A 16624-nucleotide genomic window follows, 5' to 3' on the forward strand; every position below is an offset into this window, starting at 1 on the left:
AAACATGACTTTAAGTTTTATCCGTTGCTTGTGGCAAATCGATTAATTGATAGTGCATTATGGGCTTATAGTTTTATCCATTGCTTGTGGCAAATCGATCAATTGATAGTGCATTATGGGCTTATAGTTTGAATGGTTAAAACATGCCACTCACAATGACAATATTGTTTTTAAAAAAATTGAAACATCCCATTCTTGGAAAAATATATTTCTTTTCTTATTCCACCCCAAGTTGGATCAAAACTTATAATCTTTTAGGAGGTACAAAATGTGAATAACAAATCTTCATACTTCTACTTTTCTCCATTTGTCTTTTAGGAGGGTAAGAAATGTGAATAACAAATCTTTACGGTGCTACTTTTCTCGATTCAATCCATTATCCATAGTATTTTGAGGCTCTTGTCATGCATCGAAATCCAAGTTGCCTTGAGCGATACTAGGTGTCATAGCTTGAAATATTTCTAGTGCCATGGATGCATTGCCTACCCAAGCTAGGCATAGGGGTACTTGTGGTCCTCCTCAAGCGCCACCGCTAACAGAGGTATGTGTACGAGGGTGCTCGTGATTCATTAGTGAGTTGGATATTGTTTGGAATCCCTTAGAGCTCAAGAAACGGAGACCTAGAGTAGAGGGGCCAATTATAAAACAACCCCCAATTATAAAACATATCATGAACACTAGTGGGGGTTGAAAGAAGAAGAACAACGACCCAATTGCTGAACAATTGACATCTTGTAATGGCTTGAAAACACTAACGTGGTTGTTTCTCAATCTTCCTCGCATGGTTCTATTATTGGTGCCTACACTTGGGATTTCAACGTCCTTGCACGTTAATCTTTTGGTACTTTACAAATTTCCATTGTCTTTTGATTTTTGCCACCTATGTCAATCAATAAACTATCACAACAACTTCTCAAGCTTTCCCTAATCTCTCTAAACCCATTCATAAGCTTAAAACAAATTTACGTACTGTCAAGGAAGAATCCACTATAGGAAAGCTTAGATGCTCTACAATTGGCTCTTCTACCCTAGTGCTCGTGACCCTTCTCCCATTGGCCCTTCAACCTTGGTGCTTGTGACCCTTCTCCCATTGCAAGAGGCTGGATGATGTGGGTAGCGCCCTTGCAGAGCTCGGTCATATAAGCTAGGCACCGGGAGAATGTCTAAAACTTTCCCCCGCGGCAGGGAAAAAAAAGAGTTGGGAAAAAAAGGGAGGAAAAAACGTGGGAGGGAAAAGGGCGGGTGTCTCAATAATATACTCTTTCTTACCTACAGGAGGGTAAGAGGGGGGCAGGTCCCATCCTCTCTCTCTCTCTCTCTCTCTCTCTCTCTCTCACTCACACACACACACACACACACGAGGCATCAAAGGACATTGCCACCATAGCCAGGAGACAATCCACTTTGTATGCTGCTGCCTCACACCGATTCTTCCGCCGATCCTCCATATCGTCAGCCTCTGCAGCTGATCCCCTCCTCCCCCTAGGAACTTGCGCCTCCCCTGTTGCCTCCGCGAACCTCAGATCCGCAGATGGACTCTCCACTCATGCTCTGGCAATCTTCTTTCCACTGATGGGTTGAGCGAGTGGGTTGCAGAGGAGGCCGCCCACATACATTCCCCCATCCCATCCATCCCTCAGTCTCTCTCTCACAGAGCATAAACAGGGCCTTTGTACATAAAGCAGGCCCATCCAGCTCCTCAAACTGCCCTCTGCGTGGCGCTCTGCGACATGGGCTGTTTCGCCTCCAAGGGTCCCCATTCCACAACAGAGTCTCTCAACAAGGCCTACAGCATCAAGGATTCCTCTCATTCTTCTGCATCTCAGCTTACTAAAGCTCCCTCAGGTCAGCTCAGTATTAAGCTTCTCAGATTATCTCACTAAAGCTTATTCAGGTTACCACAGCAACAACTGTAAAACCGCTAATCTTGAAAATTCCCTTCCTTTCACACAAGTATTTGTACTTTTCAGTCTCCGCATCTTGATAATGGTTGTACACACTGGGTTCTTGGACTGAGTTCTATTTTGCAAGTGGGGAGAGGGTTATTCCTGTAAGTAGGTGGGGAGGCAGAAATACAGATTTCTCAGGTTTTTAATAGTTCACGGAGCCCTCGTGGTGAAGATGATGTTCGTGTTCATCCGTGGCTGTAGTGTAAAAACAACTCCAGTTATTGTATTTTTTCTAGACCAGAATCTCTCCACCGCATCTATTTGCTGATGACGTATTCTGATCACAAGACAGCTCGTGAAACCCCTAAAGGTTGTTGCTGATTGTGTATGATCAGTGGGTTAGTAGTGTTTTAAGAAGCTATTGTGAATTTTCTCCCAGTCAGTTTATCAACACCATGCAGGCAAGAAAAGGCCTCTTAGGTGAGCTGGAACCAGATTAACTGGGCATCACATTTATAGTCTGTTTTACATTTCGTTTTGTGTCTGTCGCAGATAAGTTCAAGTCCAAGCCCTTATTTGACAGTAAGAAAGAGACAGCAAAGGATGGAAATGCTCAGCACATTGCTGCACAGACATTTACCTTCAAAGAACTTGCAGTAGCTACAAAGAATTTTAGGGCCGAGTGTCTTATAGGTGAAGGTGGCTTTGGCAGAGTTTACAGGGGCAAACTTGAGAATGGGCAGGTGTGCAATTTTGCAAGCGGTTATAATGATTAGTTTAAGATGTGTCTGTGTGTGAACGCACTCATGCTGCCCGTTTTTAGACTGTCACAACTGTTCTTACTGTGACAGGTGGTGGCTGTGAAGCAGCTTGATCGCAATGGACTCCAAGGAAATCGAGAGTTCTTAGTGGAGGTGTTGATGCTCAGTCTGCTTCATCATACCAATCTTGTCAATCTTATTGGTTATTGTGCTGATGGTGATCAACGGCTTCTGGTCTACGAGTTTATGCCGCTTGGATCTCTGGAGGATCATCTCCATGGTACTAACCCACTTAAACAAGGTCTTCTAATTCAAAAGTACATGTTTCAGTTCAGTAAAAGCAAGTGCACAAGCAGCCAGTAGTGGTCCTTTTGAAGTACAAACAGAGGGAGATAGTATTGGGAGCTGCTTCTGTAGTATAAGTCTGTGGATAACTTTTGTGAACTACACTATGATGGCTGTTAGAACATGCTGAACCAGTGATAAAATGCTGCCAAGCATCTCTGCATGACCATTTTTGTACCTTTTTTTTTGGTCTTTCCGAAGCTACTGATGTGCAAACTTTAACCGATGGTTGGGTTGTTTTTCCTGCTTCTTGTCTATTTTTAATTTCATGAGCATACCCCTAAGTTTGTGCTACCATTTAAGACGCCCTTACAGTGCTGTAATGTCTCCTAAGTTACTGTATGCTGTACTCTGTGGCATAGGGAAGAACTGACACTATCGTTTTCTGCAGATTTACTTCCTGACAAAGAACCTTTAGATTGGAACACCAGAATGAAAATTGCAGCAGGTGCAGCAAGAGGGTTGGAATATTTGCATGATAAAGCTAACCCTCCAGTTATCTATCGGGATTTGAAGTCTTCAAACATATTGCTTGATGTGGGATTTCAGCCAAAGCTGTCAGATTTTGGCCTAGCTAAACTTGGACCAGTAGGAGACAAAACCCATGTCTCTACCAGGGTGATGGGGACTTATGGCTATTGTGCTCCAGAGTATGCAATGACAGGGCAGCTCACTTTGAAGTCGGATGTGTACAGTTTTGGTGTTGTGTTGCTTGAGCTTATAACAGGAAGAAAAGCAATAGACAATACCCGGGCTACTGGAGAGCACAATCTGGTTGCATGGGTATGTATTTTACAATTTCCTTGTCTTGCTTATTTTTGATTTGTCAAATCCTTGACCTTTGACCTTGTCCTAGTTTGGGGAAATTTTCATCCATTGCATGAGGGTTTTAGTGTTCATTATTCAAAACTTGAGAATTCTATCATACAATCTGTTCATAGTAGCAATTGCTTAGCCATTTTGTTTCAGCCCTCTTTCAGAATATATCTCTTATAGCTAGAGATGTTATGAGAGTTTCATACCCACCTTTCTTATTTCTCAGAGTTTCTATCGGTTTCTTCCTTCTCTGCCTACTATATGATATGATTCACTTCAAGGTCAAGATGCTGACTTTGAATATCAAATGTGAAATATCCAACTTGCAAAGAGGTTTTGAAAAAGGAGCTATAGGTAGATGTATGGAATGATCTTAATTGATTGAAAATTGAGATGCTATAGGTAGATGTATGGAATGGCCTTAATTGATTGAAAATTGAGACATTTGTAGCGCTAAAATTAAAGCCAATTCATAGAGGGGTTTTTAGAAACCTTTTGCATCACAAAAAAATCCAAAACTTGAATGTTGATGCATCAATAACATTTTTAACCAATAAAAGAAGTGTTCAAATGTACTTTACTCTCTACATCTGGATACTCAATGTAATGGCTTATGTCTCAATGATACATTTAGTTGTGTTGCAGCTTAAGCTGCTTGAACTTGAGGCATTGTAGATTCATTAGACACTTAGATTTTGGGGGTTTACGACCACTTTATGATAATTAGTCACCCTTGGGTTGACTTCTTACTCTATGTTGACACCTTGTAGGTACAATGATAGGCTTGAATTGGAAAGATTCAGATTACCAACACTCAAAATGGTAAACCCTCCTTCTCCTCTCTCTCTCACCCCCTCCCTTTCCCCCTTTTGGCCTTTAAAAAAGCTTGGGTAGAAAGTCCAGAAGTAAAAAACACGCGAAATTCAATTTAGGTGATTCCATCTCATAGTAACTAGAAACGTTTAGAAATGAAATGTTAGAAACATGTTTCATAAGGTTCTTTCGAGAGGGGGTAGAACAAGAAATGTAGGCTTGCTATAAGGGATTTGAAAAAGTTTTGAACTAGAAAAAGAGGTTTTAAACCTCTATGGAACTTTTTCTTAAACAAGAAGAAGGCCAATTGAGGATAAGTGATAATACATTGGAGTCAATTGAGAATAACACATTATGGATCCATTATTGACTTGTGTCAAACGTTAATCTTTAGACAATCTATTTTATGATTCAAACCTTAGACACAATGATTTATACATATCACATAAAGAAAATTGAAATAAAGATGTTACATAGCCCATGTGCAATGTGGAATGGTTCAAGGTGCAATGTCACGATTCTCATTCCAAAATAAAATGAAAAAATGTCAAAATCCAAAATGAATCATAGTACATCATACATAACTCATAAATGAGACTAGAGCCTTATAATAATTCTGGAGACAAGAATTGATATTGAGTTCAATAAGTAAACAAAATGCCAAACAAGTAAATCTCTCATCGAAAATCAACTTTGGCAAGTCGAGTGCGGCTTGTGTCAATGCACGATAGAGCAATAAGAGTGATGGAAGGACTCAGGAGTATGGAAGAAGAAGAAAAAAAGCCCACATTAAGGTTCCATAGTGTTGCCAATCAGTTTCCTAAAGTCGAGCTTCGCTATATTTTTTGTTTCAAAAGTTTTGAACATGAAGAAACATGTTTCTTTCCTGCTATATTCCATGTAGATCGATGAGTTCACATACAAGTTCAAGTGCAATGAAACCTTGATGGAATTAGAGCTATTGCTTAGGCTTAGGTGTACTTGAGAGCAAAAAGCATTGGGGCTTAGGCTTGAATGGAACTAAAGTTAGGCAGCCATGAATAGTAAGTTAGGCAGCCGCCGTGAACAGTGAATCAGGCAACCGTGACCAGTTGTCAGGCAATCGTGACCAGCAGTCAAGCAGTCGTGACAAGCAAGTGAGATAGTCTCCGTAGGCGACAGCTGTCGTGAGCAGCTCGCAAGGCACAAATTGCAACTAATGGTGCATTTAATAGCCAGCGTAGTAGGCGACCAGCTTAGGTATTGTCTGCAATGATTGTGTGTAGGATTGGCGATAATTCCAGCAGGCAATAGGCGGCAGTTGGCAGAACTGACAGGCAGGCCTAGCAATCGACGTGCACAGGTTTTGCAATTGACGAGGCTTGGTCAATGTCACAGTAGACACTCGTTTTTCATCTTTTTAAAATTATTATGCAGGTTTTCTTCTATTTACTTTATCGAGCATTCACGCGCGCAAGCATAGTGTTCAGATTTGTGCGAATTTGCACCTGAAAATTTGGGGCTTTTCCCAGATTTGGTATTGGATAGGCATAATAGTGATTGTTGACCTAGAAATTGCAAACATTGGGTGCACATGCCTCGGAAATGTGGGGCTTTTCGTGTAAAAGTCAAATTTACTTAGTTGAGCCAATTGCATTGAAATTTGTGCACAATTGGACCTCGAAATTCAGGAGTTTTGTAGAATTTGTGAAATTTCTGCAACATTTGCCCGTACTTGATGCTTGGGAGGATGTATTGATGCAATTGGGGTAGATTCATTGCAAAACTTTTGGGGCTTTTCGCATTATGTATTGCTGAATACTCATTATGTTGTAAAACATTGGTATATACAGCACTTGGGTTATCGCATTTAGGCATTGTGGTGATGTATTACTGATGTCGGAGCTGTCATTAGTGCAAATGTATCAAATTTGATTCATGTGTATGTTGTAATCAATACTTGAGACTGAAATTGCGGCAAAACATCTGCTTCTTGGACACCTTGGAAGTACAAGGGTGTGTACTTGCTGTTAAATTCAACAACTTTGCTAATTGGCTGAAAGTATTCAGCATTTTATTGCTGAAGATGTCTGGCAATGCATCTACATTTGACACAAAGAATCTCTTTGAGATTCGTAAATTCGATGATAGTGGTTTTGATATTTGGAAAGATCGCATGTAGGGTATACTCTTTCTAAAGGATTGTGATGATGCTTTGTCAGAACAACATAAGCCTGTTGTGTTATCAGATGAGGATTGGACTAAAATGAATAAAATGGCTGTCACAGATGATATCTTGGTTGTTACATTACTACTTACATTAAAATGGCTGTCACAGATGATATCTTGGTTGATGTCAAGGTACTTGCTAATGCTTTTGCAGTTTGGGAGAAACTCAAGGCTACGCATGAGAATACAACTCTTGTCAATCAGGTACATCTTATGCAAAAGTTGGTCTACCTGAAGCTTGATGAGTCTAAGCTTGCCTTAGAGCATTTGAATGTTTTTACTAGTATTTTGAGTCAATTTTACAAGATGCAGGCTTGCTAGCTTTTGATCCTAAATTAAGGGCTATCTTCTTGCTCATGACTTTACCCAATTCATGGGAAGCATTGGTTGTGTCATTAAGCAACTACCCCAACTTGACATTTGATGGTGTACATGGTTCTATTCTCAATGAAGAGATTAGACACAAGGCAAGTGGGGAAAATAGTGGAATCAGCCTACAATGTAAGAGGAAGGACTGAAAAAAGGTCAAACGTTGCAAATAAGAAGAAAAATCGAAGCAAAAGCAAGGAAAAACAGCAACATGTCACTTGTTATCAACATGGACGCAAAGGGCATAAAAAGCCTGACTGTAGGTACTATAAAAAGGAACAAGAACGCAAGAAGCAGGCTAATGCAAAAGGCGAAAAGAATTAAAAGGATGGCAGCTCTACACGAAAGAAACAAAAAAAGCAAATGTGGTATATAATGTTGTTATTGAGGAGATAGAAGAAGATAAAGATGTTGATTTGTTGGTTGCATCTTCAGATCCACATGCTATGACAGTGGAGGACATGTATATCACTAAAAGAGATGTGATAGATGCTTTGTTGTCAGCTCATGATGGTTTGTCACAATGGTGGATTGTTGATAGCGGTGCTTCATTTCATGTAACTCCATCTTTGGAGTGTTTTTTTTCTTATGTAGAAGGTAATCTTGGGAAAGTCTATCTAGGCAACAACCATGCATGTGATATTGAAGGAATGGGCACCATACACTTGGCTCTTGAAAATGGTTAGGAATTGATATTCATGATGTTAGGTATGTATCTGGCATTAAGAAGAGTTTGCTTTCTATTGGGCAGCTAGATAAAAGGGATTATTTCACTACTTTTGGTGGTGGAATGTGGAAGATACAGAAAGGGTCTATGCTATTCACTAAAGCCGGTATGAAGGGAACTCTATATTATCTCTACTGTAAGCACTTCTTGAAAAGTTTGTTACAATTACTGAAGTGTAGTCACATACATGGAGTTATGGCACAAGCGTCTTGGACACATGAGCCAAAAGGGTTTGTAGGTACTTTCTTTACTTGGAAGAGTTGATGTGAAAAACTCAAAGCTTGATTTTTGTGATAACCGTGTTTTGGGAAAACATGTAAAGAGTCCATACTGTCATGGAGTCTCTAGGAAGGCATGTATCTTGGATTTAGTCCATTCTGATGTATGCACCATGCCAATAAAAACTCATAGTGGTTTTCATTATTTTGTGTCTTTTATTGATGACCATTCTAGAAAGCTATGGTTTTATTTGCTTAAGCGGAAAAGTGAGGCATTGGATGCTTTTAAAAGGTTTTATGCATTTGTGAGTACTCAAAAGGATTTAAAATTAAAATGCATAAGAAAAGACAATGAGGGAGAGTATGTATCTAAAGAATTCAATAAGTTTTGTAATGTCAATGGGATTAAATGGGAGCTTACAACTTCTTATAATTGGTTATCTAATGGTGTGGTTGAGCGAATGAATCACACGTTATGTGAGAAGATTCAGTGTATGCGGTTCACAGCTAATCTTTTGCAATTGTTTTAGGGAGAGGTACTCAAAACCACCGTGCATATTTGCAACCGATCTCCATATTGTGCATTTAAAAGTGACATCCTTAAAGAGGTTTGGTCTGGCAAACTTGCTTTATATGGCCACTTAGAGTCTTTGGCTGCGAATGCTATGTACTTGGACTTGTTGATAGTAGAACCAAACTTGACATGAAATCTCATAGAGTAATCTTCATGGGTTATGGAGACGAAGGTGAAATGGGCTATAGAGTTTGGATTCCAAGCATGAAAAAAGTACTATGCAGTCGGGATGTGGTATTTAATGAGTCAAAGTTGCTGAAAAATGTCACATTTAATGACTTAGATAAAAAGAAAGTGAATTTTAGCATGATCAATCATCAGCTATGAAAATTGAGCTCCATTTGATACTGGTTATGATAACCAGCATATCATCATTGAGCTAGATGAAAATGGGCAGCAAAGGGATGCTGGAAACTAGCTTGGGCAACAAAATCAACATGTTGAAAATGAATTACAGCAGCCTGAAAATGTATTACAGCAACTTGAACATGCAATTCAGCAACCAAATAATGAGGTCACTGACATTCCTTTGGATGTGGATCCATTACGTGATAACACAGATCATTGGGTAAGAAGGTCTACTTGTGTCAGGAGATCTATACAAAGGTTTGATCCCTCTTTGGATTATATTCAATAGGCCAAAGGTATTTGAGAAATATTACGAGAAGGATTTGAAGGTAGAGAATTGTTAGACTTGTAGCTTTTGGTTGTCTTTGTTCTCTTCTCAAAATTTTGTAGAATTCCTTATGAGAGAAATAATAATCCTTCTCTTTGAGATATTCCATTGTATTCTTGGTGAAACTGGCCTTTGAAAACAATCTAAAGGGTAGTATCATAAACTAACTTGTTCACATAAGTAAACGAGCAAATAAACAAAAGACTCATTGAACAAGGGAGCTATAATGCTCTTGTGCAGTAGGTGACACATGATAAGCCCTGTTGCTACAAAGGTTGGCGCTTTCTTCAGTTTTTATTTATCATTATTTAAAGCTTGCGCAAATGACAAGTGACCCATTGCTACAAAACCTGCACTCTCTTGATACCGGTGATTCCCATGTGCCTCGATCTTGAAATAGCTCATACTTGTCTCTAGCGTAATGTCCTTAGTTGCTCTTACCAACCTTGACCAAATGCATGAAAAATTTGTCCATTCACACTCTAACTAGTGTAATGCATAACAGTACATGTTGTCCATAGCTGAATGACTTGCAAAGGTGACGTTCAACTTGTAAAACCGGTCTCACATTGTTGCGTGCTTTGCACACCCAATTCATTGTAGGTGACACATGATAGGCCCCAAAGGTTGGCGTTTCTTTCGATATTTATTTATCATTATTCAAAGCTTGTAATAATTAAAGGTGATCCGTTGCCACAAACCAACACTCTCTTGGTCCAATGATTCCCATGTGCATTGCTCTTGAATCAGCCTAGACTTATCTCTAGCGCAACATCCTCAGTTGCTTTGATCAATCTTGACCAAATGTGCGTCAAATTTATCCATTCACAATCAAGTGTAATGCATAAAAATGTTGTTCGTAGCCCAATGACTCACAAAGTGACATTCAAGATGTAAAGCTAGTCTCACACTATAGCGTGCTTTGCATGCCCAATTCACTGTGATACTGAGTAAATTCAGACTTGCACTCCCAATTCGCATTGCTGCCACAACAAATCTGCATTCATTTCATGCTTAAAAGAAGGAGCGATCGCTCTGATCCTTGTAGTAGGTATTCCATTAAGCATTGCCTTGCATTCCCCATCATAAAATGGTTCTATTAATGCCATTTCATGTGGCATAATTGATTCATAGGTGCACAATGGCCTTGCCACATTTACTATTGGCCTCCAACTAGCTGTAGAATGCTTGATTTCATGGAGAATTCACCTGTAAGAGCCCCCGGCTCTAATGCCATAAAGCAATGCTAGGAAAAACATAGAGAAACACAAACAGAATGACAACGTGATGAACACAATCTATTGAACACTCAATAAGTGTATAGAGACGTAGTTGATACAAAGGAGCATCAAACCTTCGTTTCCCAAGGATGGGGCGGAGGTGAGCTGAGGGTTGTGTTGCAGATGTTGAAATGGCTCCAACAGTGTGCCGTACTTGAAATGGATTCCAAAATTCAATAGCAGTAGGCCACTGGTAATGATGATGATATGCGCAGCAATGGGGGGAGTGAAACAGAGTCTTCCGGGAAGTAGAATGCCAATGGAGGCTCCAAGCAGTAAACGTAGGTTGTGCAGGCTGGAAAAGCAGCCCAATCAGGCAGCAGGCTGCAGCAGATGGTCTGTTGATGATGCCAGCTGGCTTGTCTCCTGAGCTGAAAACATAGGTTGCACGGTTAAAACACAGGCTGCAGCTGATTGGAATGATGGTGAACAGCAGGTGACAGTTGGCAGCAGACAGTCAGGGGTTTGTGATGTCTTCCAGGGCAGGGTGGTAGCATCCGGCAGCTGGGCGGCCAGGGCAGGGAAGCAGCATCCAGCAGCTGGGGGGCAGGTTGGACATCAGGGTGGCACCTCGAGGGCAGCAGTTCCTCTGAGGGGTATGGGCCAGCAGAGTAGGGAATGGCTGTTGGTTGGTTCAGATAATGATAATAGATGAGAAAGGATGCCTGCACCATGTTCTTTTATAGGGGTATGGGCAGCAGAGTAGGGAATGGCTGTTGGTTGGTTAAGATAATGATAATAGATGAGAAAGGATGCCTGCACCATGTTCTTTTATAGGGGATTTTTGGGCATTTGTCATATTGGATGAAATAAGGCCTTTTTCATTAAGTAAATCTTTTTGGGGCTGTTTTAATGGAGCAAAATTAGGCATTAATGTACAGTAATTATGCTAATGCGTGCTTTTTTTTGAAGTGTCTGAACACATCCGAGCTACCTTAACAGCAAGTAACTTTTAACGCATAGGGTTCTCCTTTTTGAGGGCAGATGAAGTCGAGGGTGCAGCACTGTCATGGTTATGGCTGCTAAATTGTTGCGACTTAGCTGAGCAACATTTTGTGGTTTACATACGACTGATGTGTATTTTCCAGTACTTTTTTTGGCTATGAATGTGAAAATGCTACATGCCCAGTGTTGATCCCATAAAACTGAGATGGATGTTGGCAGATCATATCTGGTTATGATTTATGGAGATTTTCAATAATCATGGAAGCTTTTAGCAGTAGCCTTCTGTAGGTTTTGAGTTTGAAGAGATGAACATAAGAGGATGCAGAAACTTCTAATGTCTGTCTAGAGACTGCAAAACTGGAAAATACAATATATGTTACTACCTACTTTTTGCTATTTATAGTTTGCTTAATAGCAGAGGAGGTCAAGGTTTTTGTTCAACTTTGTTTTGTGAGATGAAGGTAATCACAATAGTGCTTCATTTTATGCATTCCAGGCACGGCCACTCTTCAAAGATCGAAGGAAGTTTCCACAAATGGCAGATCCATTGCTGCAGGGTCGCTACCCCATGCGAGGATTATATCAAGCTCTTGCTGTGGCAGCCATGTGCCTGCAGGAACAAGCAGCACATCGACCATTAATAGGAGATGTTGTAACAGCTTTGACATATCTTTCATCCCAAACATATGATCCTGGAGTTAATCCTGTTCACAGCAACAGATTTGCTCCTCCCACTCCTGGTAGGGAAAAGGAGAAAAAGGATCGGAAGACACCTGGTGGATTGGATGAGGGTGGACATAAAGCACCCAGGCAGGGGGGGTTAAGGTCACCACAACATCAGGGCTCTCCTGACCTACGTACTGCAAGAGAGACTGTAGATGGGCCAAGGGACAGCCCAGGAAGTGGTGGCAGAACTCCAAGACACAGAGCAGTTGGATTACATGATCAGGAGCGACTTGCAATGCAAGCAGTGAACTGGGAGAAAAGCAGTAGAAAACGAGGAAGTATGCAAAGTAGTTTTGATGCTGGGGTTGGCTGATATATAGCATGTTTGATTCAGCATTGCAATTTTCTGAGGATCTGTCTAAGAGGAATGCATTTTTCTTTGCAAGCACTGATCAAATAAATCACATGGTCACCTTATGGAATGTGGAAGATTGGTATGTACCGTTTTTCATGTGATACTGATGGATGTGGTGGAAAAGTTTTGATCCGGGGGATAAGTTACAGTCTGATTGGATATAGACAGTATGACCATGAGGTGCATCTTGAAGCTTTCTGAAGGTTTGACAGCTGCTTTGGAAATGGGCTACCATAGTAGTTTCGTGAGCTCAGAACTGTCCTCTGGTTTTTGAAGCTCTCATGTTGGAGGTTTACTTTTTTGGTTTTGAAATGTAAAAATGCTATGATAGTTTTGGAAAACCTTGGATTCACAAATCCAATCTGTAAGAAAAGGTCCGCACTACGTTAAGCAAGAGTCAACAGTGTCAGCATCAGGATGGATGTATTGCAAGGCTGGAAGGCTAGCTTGATTTACAGGGCGATTTCTGTGGACTGCTTATCAGATGCTGGGGATCAAACACCTTGTGAGGACAACAGTTGTAGTAGCTTACCCTTCATCTGTTTTTAAAAAAGCATCGCAATTGGATTATTTTGTTGACGTGAAAAATGAATCATTACATATCTTTGTGCCTCAGCCATCAGTTTCTTTTCATAGTGTGAGATGCCTCTTGTACCAGAGTAAGTGTTGTGCCTATATTTTTGTATTTTCCCCAGTTAAACGAGGCAAATACTTGTTTATAGACCTGTGACTGAATGGTTTTGTGACCGTCAAAGAGTGTATGTTAACATTTTCTAGTACATTCAGTTTGTTGCCACCAGCCTAGCTGTCTCTTGAATGCCCAGAAGTGACTTTTTAAGTCTGAACAAGACTGTAAGATCCAACAAGCTTGAAGTGGGTTCTTGCATGTAGGACAAGGCAAGGGCAGAATGGAGTGGAAAGGAGATTAGAGGTCATAAATAGAGAACCTGAAGAACCAGGTGATGGTAAAGACATGGACTGTAAAGATGAAGTGGAAGCTGTGGCGATTGTTAAGTGAAGAGAAACTGTGAATTCTCGCAAATGCTCATAAAAATCACATACAGTTATTTTGCCTGGAGATGAGATACACACCAAATGCCACAAGGGGAGGTGCCCTTCAAATATTATTACATTGAGACCCTCCGTGATTTTATCAAGTACCAATCGAGTGATTTGAGTCTGCAAGCTCCTGGAGTTGCATGAGTAGACTATGTGAACGCCAACCAAATGATCCATGGAACAAGGCTTGAATCCACAAGCTTACAATTAAGAGTTATAACGTTGTAAATGTCTAGGCCATCACCTTTCAGACAAGTCATTTATAAACTCGAGTACGGTCAAGCTACAAAAGAAGTGGAAGGTCCAAGTGCTTTGAGCTTTAAGCCTTGGAGAGGAACTATTAGAAAGCAAACTGAGTGTACAAAGTGTTACATCCCAAGTCTGCATTTAGCACAAGTACTATAAGTGCTTGCATGATTTCCACATATCATGTGACAACTTACAGGCTTAATTCTGCCAGTACTAGGTTAGCTTTTAAGTCCAAAAGTAGCAAGAATATATGGAATAAGTTAGTATATGTGAGAGAAAGATATGAATCACAATTTGCACTCCAAATCTTTTAGATCATATAAATTATTTGGCATCTAAGGTTAATCATCTCTTGGTTCTACAAATATGTGAGAGCAAGATATGTGAGAGAATATGAGTCGCAATTTGCACTCCAAATCTTTACGAATATAAAAATTATTTGGCATCTAAGGTTAATCTCTTGATTCTACAAAATTGCCTCTTGTTTAATGTAACCTTAATCAAAATCAATATCCAAGGGTATTCCCATAATGATCTTGTAGAGTCCTTCACCATTGATCATTCCACCATATGGGTGTTGGATCTATTGTTTTTGATTATGTTTTTTTGGTACTGACCTTTCTCTTATGCCACATGCATTAACAATCTTTATCCTATACTGCTTTTGAGGTGTCTAAAAGGACGTTAATACACCTCTCTCTCTCTCTCTCTCTCTCTCTCTCTCTCTCTCTCATTGCTTTGCATAAAACCATTCCTCCACTCTTGCCACATGCATGTGGTTTTAGCAACTCACATTCTTTTTCCACTCACATACATGTGGTTTTAGCAACCCACATTCTTTTGTCAACAAGTTAAATTTTCCCTTATTAATTTACTTCACCAATTAATGGGAAAAATGGGTTTCACATGGGTATAAGCACGAATTCACTAATGTGCCAATACTACGTGTTCCTATGTAGTTTAGTGGTGGTGTTGCTATACAACACATCAAGGTTTCATTTTGACCACGGAAAACTATTTTAAGGGCATAAACATTGATGCTGAAATGGGCCAAAACAAGGTGCTCTTAAATAGTTTGGTGGTGGTGTTTAACAATGTATCAACACATCAACGTTTCATGTTGACCAAGGAAAACTTTTTTTCCGACTTAATCCTCATTACTTGGGTACTGACGTTGATACACAATGAAAAGATGGAGATATATCATATAGAGATATTACAATATGTACTTTTCTAGGTTCAATACTCATTAATATCTTGCACTTTGTAATAGTGGGTACACAGTTTGCCCTCATATGGGTTGATTTCAATTAGTAGGCACAAGCTTGCATTGTTCAGTATCGTAGGTAGGTGTATTATGATTTGCATCTTCTTCAATATAGACATCCAATGTGCACTCTTTCTGTGCTACCAATATGACCCTTAGGTAAAGTTGGCAATATCGTCCATTCAATCTCAGGATCAAGATTCGTTATCTAGATTGTTCTTACATCAATCTTCCAATGTTGTTTTTCGTGTCAGGAGGTTCTTGATCTTGCTTTCAGACTCTAAGCTTGAGTCTATGCTCACTTAATGTACATGTACCCGTGCTATAAAATTCACAGTACTCAAAGTAGCATTATTTTACTCGATTCATCTTGACCTGTGAATGTTAGGTCTAGAGTGGCTAGGATATGTATTCAATCTAGTTCATTTTTTAGACTAAGGGATGTACTAGTTCCTGCACCTAACTTTGGGTGCTAGATCTGTGTCCTAGAAACATATTTGATATGGCATCTATATCTACATTAGAGGTATTCAAGCTTCAATTTCTATGAGCATTGTCTCAATCCTATTGCCATGGAACACTAGAATATTACCCTAGTCTTTCTCGAGCCGTGCAGTTCTTATCTATGGTCTTCCTAGCAAATCATAATCCATGTCATTTATTACCGTGAGGGTAGTTGCAAATTGTTCTTCTATGAATTTTACCAACCAATCCTTGAAAACTCCTTACTTTTGACTTATCAACCATGATTAAGTTGAAGTGTACATTCTTGATGGGTGGACTTCCCTATGGTTCAAAAGCTTAGTTGTTGACTATGCTAACTCCAATGCCTAAATCTATGATGCCTTCTATCGTAGTGTCTCCCAAGATTAGAATAGGAAGAATTGCACATCTCTTAGCCGCTTCCTAGAAGGTGCTAACTATTAATGTGCATACGATCTTGACTTGGTGTCAAATTAAGCATTAGTAGGCCGAGTTAATATTCTCTTTCAATAGGTCATGCTTCCTCTTGTCTACCTCCTTGAAGGCTTTCCCCTTTTTGTAACACTCTTATGAGCATGACACTAATGGAAGCTAACTCAACTATCATACTAGTGTTTACTACCTCAAATTGGTTTGGTTTATGTTTCCAATGCTTGTAACAATGAGGTCTTGGTCATGTGTAAGACTAAGAATAGCCATGCCATCTTCATCTCCATGATCACGAATGCAGGCCTATTAATTTATTACACCATGAACGATGTGTGTGTGTGTGTTGTCAGTTTGTGTGATATGTGTGTGCGTGAGCATATGTGTTTGATTATGTGATATGCATGTATTGTGAGTTTGACTTAGTTTGTATGCATA

At 39.9% G+C, this 16624-nt stretch overlaps 1 protein-coding gene across 1 annotated transcript; it reads left to right on the forward strand.

The window, feature by feature from the left end:
- Positions 1-1282: 1282 nt before the first annotated feature.
- On the forward strand, positions 1283-13304 carry LOC148025815 (putative serine/threonine-protein kinase PBL7). Its single transcript, XM_087693055.1, has 5 exons — positions 1283-1845; positions 2442-2632; positions 2741-2930; positions 3387-3778; positions 12118-13304. The coding sequence occupies exons 1-5, from the start codon at positions 1731-1733 to the stop codon at positions 12658-12660; spliced, it is 1431 nt and encodes a 476-aa protein (XP_087549181.1). The 5' UTR covers positions 1283-1730; the 3' UTR covers positions 12661-13304.
- The last annotated feature ends 3320 nt before the right edge of the window (positions 13305-16624 follow it).

This window comes from Lygodium microphyllum, chromosome 14 (genome assembly GCF_053477565.2).
Source record: "Lygodium microphyllum isolate KBCC chromosome 14, Lygodium_microphyllum_v1.1.10, whole genome shotgun sequence".
Taxonomy (NCBI): domain Eukaryota; kingdom Viridiplantae; phylum Streptophyta; class Polypodiopsida; order Schizaeales; family Lygodiaceae; genus Lygodium; species Lygodium microphyllum.

Excerpts from the sequence above, each read along its gene's own strand:
- LOC148025815 (XM_087693055.1), top strand. The coding sequence starts at position 1,731 with ATGGGCTGTTTCGCCTCCAAGGGTCCCCATTCCACAACAGAGTCTCTC. Across the intron at positions 2,633-2,740 it reads GCAAACTTGAGAATGGGCAG|GTGGTGGCTGTGAAGCAGCT; the intron begins GTGTGCAATTTT and ends TTACTGTGACAG. Across the intron at positions 2,931-3,386 it reads TCTGGAGGATCATCTCCATG|ATTTACTTCCTGACAAAGAA; the intron begins GTACTAACCCAC and ends CGTTTTCTGCAG.